At 40.0% G+C, this 15,290-nt stretch overlaps 1 protein-coding gene across 1 annotated transcript; it reads right to left on the reverse strand.

Moving 5' to 3' along the window:
- Positions 1-1,270: 1,270 nt before the first annotated feature.
- Positions 1,271-2,383, reverse strand: FAM110B (family with sequence similarity 110 member B). The gene has a single exon (XM_065400156.1). The coding sequence runs from the start codon at positions 2,381-2,383 to the stop codon at positions 1,271-1,273; it is 1,113 nt and encodes a 370-aa protein (XP_065256228.1).
- Between the last annotated feature and the right edge of the window lie 12,907 nt (positions 2,384-15,290).

Genomic DNA, 15,290 nt, shown 5'->3' on the forward strand with positions numbered 1-15,290 from the left:
ACACCACAACTGTCAGTTGGAATGACAGTTAATTAAACCATTGGGAAGACACAGATTGTCAACAAAATAGTAACAGATTGACGTGCAGCACTAACCATCATAAGGAAGGAGGAAAAAAGCTACATACGCTCATGTTTCTACACTTTCCTAGAGCTGTAACAAACTTTCACAGCCTTAGATATAACATATGCAAGACAACGTAATCACAGTTTCTCAGATATAGTTTAGCTATTGAGTGTATTTACTTCTTAATAGGAGGCTTTATACTGATATGGCTGTGTGTTTCCATTTTTGTTCATGAACTGTTCAAACAGGTCTACAAAAACTTAAAAGACAGCATGGAGTTTGTAGTCATGATGTGCTTGACTAATAAAGGCATTCAATATCAGCTATAGGATCTAATCATTCCTGTCAAAAGTTTAAGACTAGGAATCTTTATTTAATAAGAAAAGAAACAAAGGAACAAAAACAAAACAAAAACCCAACACACCATTGAAAACATTTCTATCAGTCAACTTTCTTTGACACTTATTAACCTCTCCATCAGTGTAATATAAAACCATTAATATTTTTACACTGAATCAAACTCAAGACTCATTTAGGCTGTGGAAGGTCAAGCAGCTTTGCTAGACTACTTTTGCTGTAAAAATGAGGGGACTTAGAAAATTAAAACCATCATACCCCAAACAGTTCTTTAATAAAGGTGGATTCATGTATTTTAACAAAGGATGTATTATTCTCTGCAGTTTAGAAACACTTTTATGTGAGCCAATAAATCCCATTCCACAGAAGATCAAGTTTCTTTGCCTATTGTTGTATATATAAATCTCTTATTTTGGGCAATTTTGCCTTGTCTTTTAAAAGGATTCAGTTTCAATTTAAAAGCTAGTAATGTCAGTTGACAATATCTGTATTTAAGACACAAAAATGTGAGATATAAAAAAACACAAGGAACTATATAAATATTGAAGAAGTCATGTAACCTTTTCATGTAAACAATTTGATTATAATGAAGCCCTAATTAGATTCTGGTCTTAAACTTTTGGCAGATAATGTATATGCTCAGCCAGGATTTGTAGTTAGTTATTGTTCAAGTGGAAGCCAGGTCAGTTCACATGTTGACAGGCATGCAACTTAAAAACATTGCACAACAAGCAACACAAAGAGATTTGAGAAGTGTACAAGACTTCAAGTAGACTTCACAACCCTTCACAACCGAATATTCACAGACAAAGTTACAGTCCTTGCTTATTCTATTGTGGATTTCCTCTCACACATGGGACACTTTCTGTGACTCTCTAGCTTGCTTGATGCTATACAACCACTTGATGATTCTGGCATTTCTTTCAATTGCAGAAATGCCATATGGCACACGGTCATTGGCACTGTCATCATTTCTAAGGTCACTGTTGCTGTCCTGAGACTGTTCACAGTCTGAGCTAATCATGCTTGCACTGCGAAAGTTGAGGGATATAATATCAGAGTTAGCCCTTGCAAAATTTTCCATCCCAAGGTTTTCAAGCTCTTCAGGATCCAGTCCACAGTAGTTAAAGAATCGTTCAACATCTGCATCAACACGAAAGTATCTGTCACTTAAGTCTGATTTTGATCGTTGTAGGGAGGGTCTTCGACTGACTCCACAACTGGATTCTACTGTGTCGATATCTGGGGATTTCAAGGTGGCGATGGCAGTAATTTTGGGTTTTGGAGGCAGAGGTGGAGCTGAACTACTGCAGGGTATTGCTTTTAAGGGCTTACCACTAGTTACTTTTCTAATGTCTGATGAGCTATGGGAAACGTGCAAGAAAGTCTCTGCTGACTGTTCTAAGAGCCTTCTGCTCACATTGGAGTTGCTTTCTTGAGGGCTGCTCCGGCCCTGGGTGGGGTAGACCTTTAAAGATTCTGCAAATGAATGCCGGTTCAGCTCTGCTGAATCAGATCTGTGGGGAGGCCAGTTTCGTGAACTATGTTTGTGACCTGAACCTGAGCTGGACCCTTCAGAGCTATTAATGATGTTTTTCAAAATCTCTAATTTTAAATTTTCTCTCTGGACACCACTCTCAGTCTTTGCATGGTTGTTGAACACTTTCAAGGTAGGGCTACCCAATGCTCGCTTGGCGGCAGGGCAAACCGGTGGCTTTGCAAGCACTGCTGGCTTTACAGGCTCTTGTTTGGCATTGATGACCTCTTGGCTCTTTACATATTTTGCCTTATCAGCTTCTAGTCTCTCCACAGCACTAAGTCTTTTTGGATTAGGCTCTGCCTGCCTGCGAAAATAGTCCGGCCCTTTGTTTAAGATGCGAAGAGGAACGGCAGATGTGAAAGTGACAGCAGGACTGACTGGTTTCACCATGCTACCTGTCTGTAGTGTTTCTGTAGGCATGTTTGGTGGTCTTTCCCCCGCAGCCGTTTTGGATTCTTCTCTGGGAGCTTCTAAATGCACGGTGTAGAAACATGTACATTAAGCACAATGAATAGCAGATGAATCTTGGAATCGGAGTATTAGCAGCAGTGCCTCATCTCACAGCTCATTAAATAACACTGTTTCTTTTTTAAAGGCAGCCTTTGTACAAAAAGGCCACCAGACACAAGTCCGTATTAATCTGCTCTGCTGAATCCTTTCTTCTCGCTGAAAGATGTGGGAGTCTCGTCGTTTTCTTTGTGCTCAACTACAGGCAGTGATCTGAAACATAAAATAACCAACCACATGTTAGTATCAGCGTGTGACATCACAGCTATAGCAACAGAGAAATTCTGTACACTCTTTCAGTTACTGGCTGAGTTACAGCTGTGGGCAGTTCAGAGGAAACAGACAGTCCTATCTGAAACATTCCATCAGGCCTTCACCTAGTGGCATATGTCTTTTTGACAGAGTAAGCAAACCTGGATTAATCACTCTCTCTTCATGGATATTTCCATGCATGTATTATAATGTATTTTTAAAGTAAGATTTTCATTATTAAATCACAATCTAAAGTTGGGTTTAAGAACATTATAACTGAAAATCAATGAAAAACATCCATACATTTATATATGACTGTTTGCATTCACATTTCCACGTCTTATGCCATTTCTCACTATCTCTTGGCTACCTTTGTGCTACTTTTCTTTTGGGCGGGAGGGAGGGAATGTGGTGTTGTATGTATATGGGTGGAATGTGCCAATTTGGGGAGCTTATGCAGTCTCACCTAACTACAAATGTACTGATAGAGTAGGGTTGGTGAAAGATAATTTCCCCATTGATACTAGTGTATTTTAACATAGCTAATTTATGTATATGTTTTAACTTGAAAAATAAGAACACTTTCAGGATATATTGCCCATAAAAATAAAATCTTAAAAATATCAATGCATTTTCCTTTATATTTCTTTACATTAAATGCCGAGGAAGATAAGTATGGTTGCAAAGCTAGGAGCAAGTGGAGAGCTGTAATGTTTCCAAGTGCACCCAGTAGGCATTAATCCAGTATCAAATTCATAATTAAAATGTAGTCTAGCTAAAGATACAAGTTGCATTGCAAAATCTGTTATAACCTAACTCACTAAACTTTGATGATGAATTTACTTACTAAAAAGTAAATTATATCAAAGATACTTCAATGTACCATGGCTTAAATTTGGGCAACTTAAAAAAATTATTTATGAGCCTGGAATGTCTATAACTTCTACTTCTTAAATTTTGACACAATTGTTCAAGTATTAAATAGAGTACTCTGGCTAACCGTGAATGAAGTTTACATTATCTGAATTATTTTAAGATTCTGTCATTTAATTTTGGTCACACTGGACCATAAAGTCCAACCTCAATGTTGTGTCCAAGTACTTTAATAATTTTTCCCACATAAGGCTCTCAGAGGCACTTACCAATGTAACTGTTTTTCAAAGCAGTGATTTGGCTAATGGATCTTATTTGTTTTATTACTGCCTCAATAAGCCGTGCTGCCCTTTTCAATATCCCATTTCTCTTATTATTGAAATATATATATTTAAAAAAGAGTTTCTTCACCGGTACCAAGAAATGCACGTGAAAGCCTCTCCCAGACTGGCTGCTTTAGTATATTTTAACAGGCCATGCACTCGGTGCACTTCCATCTTATTATTGATAAACTGGATTATCATCATCCTCAGTGTTTAGTACTCATCTGAATTACTGGAGAAAGCTAAAAGATTAAAATTAAAGATACAATTATTTAAAATATTCAGGAAAAGAGCAAGTATTTGTTCAAGCAGCTAAATGATATAGACATTGAACATTCCATCTAAACCATTCAAGGTCAAAGCAAGCAAATAAAGCATACAAATTCTGTAATAGTATAAGAAAAAGATGAGCTCTGCCCATAAGGCTTACTGTCAGACGTATTCTCCAAATACAAACTAATCTATTTGGTTTGGTGATAAACCAGACACAGTTTCAGTCCAATTGAAAAGGCAGCGCCATGTTAATTAAGTCTCTCTTTCAGTGTTGTTTTATTAATCCCAGTGTTAACTCTTCAACAGTCTGACTTCTTAAATTTCAAGACAGTATTTCAGAAAGAAGAAAAGTCCTCTTTCCTCATGGAATCAAAATAGATATCAGCACCATTGTTTTGTAATTAGGAACCAGATTTTCAAAGATACTGATCACAATTGTGTGCATACATCTGCATGCTCTTATGCATGCAAATACCTAATATGCATACACAAATCGTGTTTGTGCACATAATCAGTTTAGAGCTTAGTTTCTATATGTTTGTACAAATACCTGACCAGTATGTACGTAGGGTATCCGTGTGCACAAATCAGGCACACACAAATTATGCAGGAACATTGGCCATACATTTAATAAAGAATGATAATATTTTGCACTTAAAGAGTGCCTGCTATTCAATGGCTTTAAAAGTACTCAAGCAAGCAAGACCACAGCCCTCAGTTCCCTCCACAGCCATTGTCATTAGGCCACTATGATCCTGCCTCAGAAGACAGTCTGCCAGCTGCATTCTCTTACTTGGGGAGCAGACCAGCACAATACGACGGAGACACTGTATTTGTGAGAAAACAAAACAGCACAAGCAAGATTATTTTGGAAAATCTTGGCACACCACTTAACTAGTCACTGGCTCAGAACAGCCCCAATAAAAACCGGAAAGCATGCTACGCACCCAGTGCTGACTTCAAATTAGTATTAAAATATTTAAAAAGAGAACAGTATGACTGTTTGTGTGCAAGTGAGCAAGCATGGGAGCAAAGGGCCTGATACAAAAGCTCTTTGAAGTCAATGGAAAGGCTCTGTGAAGGGAAGAAACAGAGCCAGCTTTACTCTATGGTTTAAATTGTGTTACTGATGTATTGTACTTAAATATCAACATAATTTAGGTTAGAAAAGTTTACTAGATACCTTGAGGTCAGAGAACGAAGCCTGCCAGTCAGATGCAGTTACAAAAGATGGTAACTAAAATACAATAGTTTACTGAAATTATACTAACAAACACCCTAAGTACACAGAGACTTTCTGGAATGTAAAAGAAATATATAAAACAAACCAAAGTTGCAAGTACTATTATTAATATGACATTACTGCACAATATTCAATTTTACTTTCTCCTTCCCTCACACATGCCACTATATTCTAAGCAAAAAGCTAACAATGTTAATTGATAAAAAGAAGAGCATTTCATTTCCCTACAGCTCTGTTTGCCTTGTGGAGTGTATTCTTTCCATATCACACAAGTGGTATAACCTCTAACTGTGTTTATGTGGGTTTATTGACAACAACAGTGTGCACTGAAACAATGTTAAAGTTGCAGCACATCAGTAAAAGGCAAGGGGGGAAATCCTGGCCCCAATAAAGTCAATGGGGTTTTTGCCACTGACTTCAATGGGGTCCCGGTTCTATCCGAGGATAAATGCTCTTAACTCACACTGCAAGGAAGAGGGCTGGAGGGAGGCAGGACGAAGCACAATACCAAGAGATAATAAAGATGATCAACCTTTACTTTGTCAATCCAGATTGTCAGCCTTTGCTTTGTCTTGCCTGAATATTTAAAGGCTCAAGTCAATTTTATTTCCAATTTTTAAAAAGTACCTATCACAACCTTTAGACACATTTACATCAAATATATACATCACTCACATTAAAAACATAACTAAACACAACTAACTGACATAAACATAGCTAACTGACGTCAGCTCAAAGGACTCAAAGAAAAAATCCCAAATCACAAGAGAGATCTCACTTGCCATGTGCCTTGTAGGTCAAACTCAGGACGCATTGAACCAATGGGGAAAGTACATTTCAGAGCTGTGAGTCCCGTTCTGAAGTGAGAGTGGCTTGGGCCTGGTCAACACACAAAGTTGCATTAGTTTAACAAAAGGGGTGTGGTTTAAACTGATTTAGTTACCCCCTGGGTTTAACAGCTGGTTCAATTTGGTTTGATCCTGGCTTATATGCGTATAACTTGTATCTGTAAGTTTATAAATATAAATATAAGCTAAATACAAATATAAGCTAAAATAAGCCAGTAAACTGACATAAGAGTTTCTACATCCAGATATGTAACTGTTTAATTTTTTCAGTGTTTAAATCGATTTTAAACTGGTGCAACTTGTGTGTGCACAGAAGGGTTCAGATGATGTCTGTTGTCAGGATACAGCATAAGAGAGGCAATTTCTAAGATAGCTATGACTCAAAACACAAATCAAAGTGCTGATTTTCAATTACACCTGGAAAAAAAAAAACTATAAGGAGCACTGATGTAATATGCTTCATGCAGTAAGAAGCGCTAAACAGTCAGGAACAGTCTACACTGGTGGAAGTTTCTGAGTGGTCTTTAAGAGTTGCCTCAGGAGGACTGCATTATGTTGATCCATAATGGTGACAAAGGCTTGAATAATTATAGCAGTCGCCTTTCAAGAGGAAAGGCTGAAAATTTGGTTACTATTGCTACCTGCCTAATGTGTTACTTAAAATAAGCACTTATTCAAGAGAGAGAACTAGCTTTCCCTGTTATAGTATTTTCTTAACAGGATTTTACCAATGGCCTGACAGCCTCATGCCAATTCTATTCTATTCTTACAGCATGTGCAAACGTGCACATCAATTCTTGATACTGAACCTCCTTCTGAAACGTTTAAAACAATTTTTGAGTCTGTAGAAGAAATCAGATTTCTAACCTAAATACCAATTATTGCATCCTAATATATCAAAAAGTTCCATCCAATATTATGGAATAAGGAATGCAAAACTTCAATAGAAATAAAAGTCCAATTTAGTTTAGTTTCATAAAGACTGACTTGGTTAACTCTTAACTTAAATCCAACCAAAAGGATTTTTTAAATTTAAATTAAGTATTTCCTTCTAAGCTGAAACTTTCCATTATCAAAAACCAGCCATCATTTAATATCAATTCTATTCTACTGTGCAGTTAAACCTGTGAAGTTTAGACTAGAACCCCAGCATGTTCTGAAACAGATCTGAACCATGTTATAAATGCCAGGATTCTAGCAAAGAAATAGTATCCAAAAATTCTATTTACATACAAATGCCAAAAAAGTGGCTGAGCAACCTAGTACCTTTATCACAAAGGCAGGATGTAAGCATATGTTTATTGTTTGACAGGAGCTAGAGTATGTCTTTGATGGAAAAACCTAAAATTAGAAATATTCTTTTCTTCTGTAGAATCCTGCACTGTTATATTTTCAACCCAAAATCCATAATCGACCCTCAGTTATACCTGCTTCTGGATAAATACCTTTCTATACAAATCTGCACAAATACTCAAAAAAGCCCAGAAACAAAACCTCCTTTTCTTCCATCTAGAGACCAAAACCATTATGAGACAATTATAGGTCCCCATATTGTTTGGAGGAATATTACGAGCTGTATTTGTAAAAGCAGTAATGGAAATCAATTCTATTTTCTCTGTTCCCCTGTACTGCTCAGAACAGAATTCACTGAGGAATAATTCAGACTGTCATTTTAAAAAGTCTCTGGAAGAGGCCTAAAAAGGTTTACTAATGTGACTTTTTTGTAACTCCAGCTCTTTGTGAAAGATTTCTATCTCAGTATATGTTTGATTAGAACGATTCACTAAAAACTCTGCAGGGGCTTGAAACATTTCCTCCTCACTCATGCACCTGCAGACTCAGTTTATTTCTATGGCAATGACTGATAAATATTTTAATAGATAGATGAATTGTATATACATGTACAGTACTTCTTTCAAACAAACAAACTTTCAGAGATTGCATGCAACTTTTGCCAGATGAATTAAGCTTCACTATAAGTATCAAAACTGTATACATTTTTAAAAAACCTCTCCCGTTAATTAAACCTCTGATATTAATAGGGAAAGAAATGTTAAATCTAACTAATGTTTTTCATCATTTATGCTGTGTGTTTACCCTTTGCACTTTTCTTAGCAGAAGCAATGTTTACTAGGCTATTTTTAGTTAGTTTTTACTTGGGGTTTTCATGCACTTGAACATTTTTGCAGTGCTGGTAACTGCAAGGAAACAGCTACCTAAAAATGTTTTTGTTGGGGGTTTGTTATTTCTTACATAAAATGCCATACACAGCCATGCACTATATATTATAGTTATTATTATTTGTATTATCACAGCACCAGTAATTGGGGCACTAGCCTAGGACTTGGGAGACCTGGGGAGCAATTCCCTGCTCTGCCACAAACTTCCTGTATTACCTTGGGCAAGTCACTTAATTCTGCTGTACTTCAGTTCTCAATCCGTAAAATGGGTATAACACTACTTCCTTGTTTCACAGGGGTGTTGTAAGGATAAATATATTAAAGATCATGACGTGCTCTGAAATCTACTGATGAAAAGTTTTTTTTATAAGAAATGGGTATAATAATTATAATAATTATTAAAGACTGTACCATGAGATGTTGTGCAGAAAGAATCTTCAAGACTCAGAAACAGCCTGGGTGTGAGGACCTGGAGAGAGATCCAAGTCAAAGCTGACACCCAGATTACAAGCCTGAGCGATAAGCAGGATGGTGGCACTGTGCACAGTAATTGAGAAAGCAGGTGGGAAAGGAGGGCTTATGGGGAAAGATTAGGATATCTGGTTTAGCTATGTTGAGCTGACAACTAGACATCCACAAGAGATGTCAGAGACAGGTTGAGATTTTATTTTGGACAGAAGGAGGCAGGTCTGAAACAGAGAGGTCTGAGTCGTCAGCACAAAGCTAGTAGTTGAATTTGTGTTTGCAGATGAGATTACTCAGAGATATGGTGTAGAGCAGTGGTTCTCAACCCGTGGCCCACATGCAGCCCAATTAGCACACAGCTGCGGCCCATCTCAGCTGTGTGCTAAAGGCTGGCCTATGTGGCAGGGTCCAGGTTCCCGGCTGCACAGTGTGGTGGGGTCTGGGCTGCCCAGCTGTCCAGTGCGGCAGGGTCGGGAGTCCGGGGTCGAGACTGCCAGCCAGCCCCACAGGGTTGGTGGTCAGGGGTCCAGGGCTTCTGGCCAGCCCCGCAGGGTCCAGGGCTGCCACCCAGCCCCGCAAGCTCCAGGGTCTGGGGCTGCTGCCTGGTCCCACAAGCTCTCGGGCAGCCTTCCGGTGCAGTGGGGGTCCAGGCCAGCTGCAGGATCGGAGGTCCGGGACTGCCGCCTGGTCCCACAAGCTCCAGGGTCCGGGCTGCCGCTCCCTTGCCACCCGGCCCCTGCGGCCCAGGTAACACACTGTGGGCTGCATATGCGGCCCACAATGATAAATAAGTTGAGAACCACTGGTGTAAAGGGGCAGAGAAAAGGGAACCTCGGACAGTCCCTACAGAAAGCTGGAGGGCAGATGAGGAGGAGCCGCTGAAGGACACACTGAAGAAGTGATTAGAAAGGTAGGAGGTGTCACAGTTAGGACATGACTTCAAGAAAAGGAGCATGGTCAACAGTGTCAAAGGCGCTGACAGGTCCAGGAGGATGAGGTCAACAGAGACCATTGCAAGAGCAGTTTCAATGGAATGCTAGGGATGGAAGGTGATTGGAGAGGGTCTAGCATGGAACTGGAAGAGAGGCGTTCCAGAGAGTAGTTGTAGAAAGTGTGTGTCACAGTTTCAGGGTAACTGCACCTGTATGCACCCTTTGTAATCCACTCCAGGAGTTCCCAGTCAAGTCTCAGGTCTCCAGCCATCATCTGTCACTGGGCAGGGACCCTTGTCCCACTCCGTTCTGACCAAGGAAGGGTAATGCAAAGGACCATCCCCAGACCTGATCTTTTGAACTTTTGCCCTGAGGGGAGAGGAGAACCTTTGTCTGTGAATTATTTATTCCCAAGATGAAAAGGCCCAAACAGCATAAAGGACTAACTCACAGATCCATGAGTGTTCTTGATCTGAGCAAAAAGGGGTTATAAACTTGTAACCATAGTGGGGTTTGAAGGATTGTTCACTGGCCAAAACCCTGGCTGGAGATGGGGTGATCTATGGTAAGCTGATTACCATGCAGGTAGGCTCTTTTTATTGTTTTCAATATGTTTTCTCTATAATGCTTTTGCCTTAAGAATAAATGTACTTGCTTAGAAAGAGCTGGGTGGTAACAATTGTGGCAATTACACTGTTTGCCGTCTCTAAGGAGAAAAGAAAAGCAGGCCTGCTTAGGCAGTCTGACTTTGCTGAGGAAGTCATACAGTGCAGGCAGGGAGCTTGCCAGTCTGGAAATACCCCAGTCAGGAGGGAGAGAGGTGCACGTCTCCGCCCAACAGAAGTGATGGCCCGGGAGCTGGAAGCCTGAGAGTGGGTGCTCTTGCTAGATCATGGAAGGAAAATAGAGGTGCAGTTGCCCTGAACTGTGACAGTGTGTTCAATGAGCTTAGAGATGAAAGGCAGAAGGGGCAGTAGCTGGAGAGGAAAGTGGGGTCAAGATGTTATACAGCTATTAAATTAATAAAACATTTTCATATTGATTTACATTAATAAAAAATCTAATTGTGAACAAATTTTCTAAAACTTTTCTTTTAAAAAAGTCTAAATTGGCATCTTTAGACCTAAACCTCTTGATCTTTTAAGTCTAGGGCCTCATCCTGTTCTCTGCTAAGTAAACACTATTGCTTGAGCTAAAGTGTGCAGGATGAGGCATTAAGTTTGTATAGTCTTTAAAACTCAAAAGATTTTAAGTAGATGCCTGGAGGTACAGAGATTGATGGTGGGAATTAGAAAATGTACGTGTGTGTATAGTATAGTATAGTATAGGATATACTACTGTTTACATATAGTAAACAGTATAGTTAGTATAAAATAGTGATCTGGAAATAAAACTAGGAGTCTAAATTTTCTAAGGTCATTAGTGTTTTGAGGTGCCTCCCTTTCTGGCTGCCCAACTTGAGATAACTTAAAGGGGGCTGATTTTCAGAATACTAGGCCCCGTTGTTTCATGTTGGTCACCTAAAAGTACTAGTCACAGCTGAAAATTTTGGTCAGGATATGTGAAAAATAATTGTATTGGCCTCTGTTTTGCCGCGACTGAAATTTAATGGGCATTTGTTAGTAAAGAGAGGATCTAGCACTTCATCTATAGTATAATGACAAATCACACATTGACTACTTCATGTATGTTTTAATTGTTTGTAGCCACACCAGAATAATAATAGGCTACACTACAAATACTTCATCATGGAGCATTCACATGAAGACTATGGGGTTGCAATAAGCCTCGTACAAATACCTACATAGTCACTTGAAAATATCAGCATCAGGAAACTGTATTAAAAAAGCCTTAAATCTGATTTGACTCCCAAAGTAAGTCCAGTTCAATACCCAGAGGATTTTTTCCCATTAATGACCTCCAGGATAGAGACTGGATACTAAAATGGAAAGCTGGCTTTAGAACAAAGCAGGTAAGACTGTCAAACCCCGAGGACTAAATACCTTTCCTTATGCCTAAAGACATTGATGTAATTATGATGGAATTTTTCTTCCAGCGATAACTTTTTTGATAAGTACAGTAGAACCTCAGAGTTACAAACACCTCCGGAATAGAGGTTGCAAATCAGTAATATTGTAACAATTTGATATTGTACCTGTATTATCTCCAAATATTGTACTTTATGCTTATGCTTGTTTACATACCAACAGACTGACTTTTCTCCGGTTCACAGCTTTCAGATTGTGCTAGTGTCCGAGCTCTGGAAACAGCCAGTTCTCTTACTGTGTTTGCTTTGCAAGTGGGAATAACAGAAAGTATTCCCTAGTATTACCCTTCATATTGTGATTGTGTATGAGGATCATGCAATAACACAAATTGTTTCACAGGGTTCTTAACATGCATGAATCTGGAAAATATAAGCCCATTTGAAAGGGAATGCCAGCTTTTCCCACTTCATTTCAGTTATTACAAGCAAGATACAATATGACCTAATCAAAGCAAATCAGTCTCTTTCATAAAGTATACTTGATACTTTATTATTTTACTTTACCCTCACTCTATAGCTCACAGAGGTCCTTGGATGCTCTCAGCATTTATCCTCGCCTCTTTCTGTCAAGGGCATATTTTCCTTGCTGATGGTGATTCACATTAAATGTTCTTAGTTCTTGTTCAATATTATCCCTCTATCTTCTCCTTGGTCAATCATGAGGTTGGACATCATAAAAATGTCCTTCCAAGAGACGTTTAACTGGTCTGCCTTCCATCATCCTAACTACATGTCCTGCCCAGTGATAACCTCCATAACCCTCTAGAACTCACAATCAACTCGAAGACAATCAATATCCCTACAGATTTCTACATTACAAGTTACAGATTCACATTACTTGACAAAGCCAAAATACATTGTAACCTATATATGTATTTTAAATATTACTTGCCTTTTCAGAAACCTTTAGCTCTCTTGCCTCAGAATGTTCAAGTAAATGGACCAAACATGACCCTTTATTGACACTACAATTATTCTATTTTTTTTACTCTGAAGCCTACCTAAAGTCAAGGCTGTGGTGAGTGCGCCAGCATATTTAATTCAAACAAAGTGGGAGGAAAGGAACAGATAGTTTGAGATATTCCCACCCCAAGGAAGACAGCAACAGGAGGAGAAAGATAAGCAAGATGAAAATGAGGGAGGAAAAAGGGAAGGATAAATGGAAGCATAGGAAAAAAGAGGAGAGGCAAACTGGATGAAAAAAGAGTAAAGGGAAAAAGGAGTCGGGGGGAAAGAGATACTGGGGAACAGGACATATGAGCAGGAAAAGAATACAAAAGAGTGGGGAGAAATGAAAGGAAAAGGAATAGGCGGATGAAAAACAGAGAGGGAAGGGGGACATTGACAGAGACAGAGGGAAGGAGGAGTGGAAGCTACAGGAACAAAATAGAAAATGCTGACAAGAAGAGAACACAGAAAAACAACAGATACAGAGGAAAATGGAAATGGGCATGAGAGTCAGATCCATTTCTAGAAGAAGAAGAAGAAGAAAAAAAAAGGATGGAGAAAATCAAGTCAACCAGGAACTGCCAGCTGTCAATCAGGCAAGAGAAAACAGATTTGCTGTAGAGTCTACAGTAAATCCAGTTTTCCCTTTGACATCATTTCTTCCTTTCTCTTACCTTCCCAATTGAATTTGGAATCTGCTGCAATACCAATACATGTAAGTTCTCTGCCCATAGAGCTTCCTGAAACTTAAAGCGCATCCAACCCCTTATCCTCAGAAATCCATCAGTTAGAAAGATGACTTAGATTAAAGAATGCTAAGCAGTTTGTCTATCTGCTGATATGGCCCCCAGCACTGCTGTATCTGAGCACCTCACAATCATTCATGTATTTACCTGCATATCACCCCAGGATGGGGAACTGAGGCACAGAGAGACTACATAACTTGACTAGGTCACATCGGAAGTCTATAGCAGAACCAGAAAACGGATTCAGTCTTCTGAGCCCGATTAGTGCCTTAAGCGTAAGACCATCCTTCCTTAAAAGATGAATATTGCCAAGTTCGTAATAGGTGATTCTAGAGAAAGTGATCTTGCAAATTCCTGGTACAAGTCTTGATGGCAGAATCTTTTCAGGAAATGCAGTGTGGGGTAGAGGATAAGACACTGGCCTATAAGTCAAGAAACCCTGGGTTCTACTCCTAGTACTGCCTGTTGTGCAAATTCACCTCCCTGTACCTGTTTCCCTTCCCACCCATTGCGCATTTTGTCTATTTAGACTCCGTGTAAAGTCTTTAGGCTAGGAACTGTGGGCTTGTCTACACTACTAATTTAGGTCGATCTACAGCCACCACTAATTCAATTTAATCTGCTGTTGGTGTCCACACTACTCTCCTTCTGCCAGTAGAGCACATCCTCACCAGGAATGCTTGCACCGACTGAAGTGAGACATTGTGGGGCACTGACAGCCACACAGGGCTCACAGCTGGAGCCCCCCATCTGCCCCGGGGTGACAGCCCCAGCTGTAAGCCCTGCGGGGGCTCAATTTCACAGCACAGAACCTATCAGCAGTGAAACTGACATTCTTGTCAATTTCACGCTGCTATTATCTCTGCTCAGAGCAGCTGCACTCTGGGAGCTCCATGGGGAGCTGGGAGCCCAGGCTCTCAGAGCCCCGCAGCTGGATTTGGAGCAGGGAGGCTGGGCAGGAGCCCAGCTATGAGCGGAGAGCCGGGGGAAGCAGGACTCCCAGAAGGGAGCGGAAAGCCCGGGCAGCAGCCTGCTGGAAGTGAGTAGCTGGGAGTCTGGGGGGCACTCCACACCCGCCCTGGGGTGACAGCCCAAATTGTGAGCCAGGTAGAGGATTCACAGCAGGGAGCCTGCTAGTCTTTTTTGTCAATTTCACGGCTCCAGCACAGAGCTGTGAAATTAACAAAAATTTTAGCCATCAGCCGATGTAAGTGATGCAATGTCTACACAGACACTATGTCACCCTAGCTACACCAACGTAAGCCCTACAACTCTTGTGGAGGTGGAGTTATTATGTCCGTGTAGTAGGGCACTTACATCAGCGGGAGCAAGCCTGTAGTGTAGACACTGACGTAGTTAGGTCAACATAAGCTGCCCTACGTTGATCGAACTCTGCAGTGTTGACCAAACCAATGCGTCTGGTCTCTAGACACTACTGTCATACTAATTACTAAGTACTAACCATTGCTGGTTGTGACTCCATACCTAAGTCTGAGTTCCATTTTGCACTTAAAGCTGGGATTCAGCATCTTGTTTATGTATGAAACACACACGTCTTCCCCAAACTTACAGCACTCCATGTGCTTTGTATGAGAACTGATTATAGAAGGAATTATCTGAGAATACATAAATAAATCCAATACAAAATGACACCATGAAGGGGAAAAGTATGGAAAATGTGTGTCTTTAA

This window comes from Emys orbicularis, chromosome 2 (assembly GCF_028017835.1).
Source record: "Emys orbicularis isolate rEmyOrb1 chromosome 2, rEmyOrb1.hap1, whole genome shotgun sequence".
Lineage (NCBI taxonomy): Eukaryota > Metazoa > Chordata > Testudines > Emydidae > Emys > Emys orbicularis.

Bases quoted from the DNA above. Each gene is read 5' to 3' on its own strand.
- FAM110B (XM_065400156.1), bottom strand. From the start codon at position 2,383: ATGCCTACAGAAACACTACAGACAGGTAGCATGGTGAAACCAGTCAGT.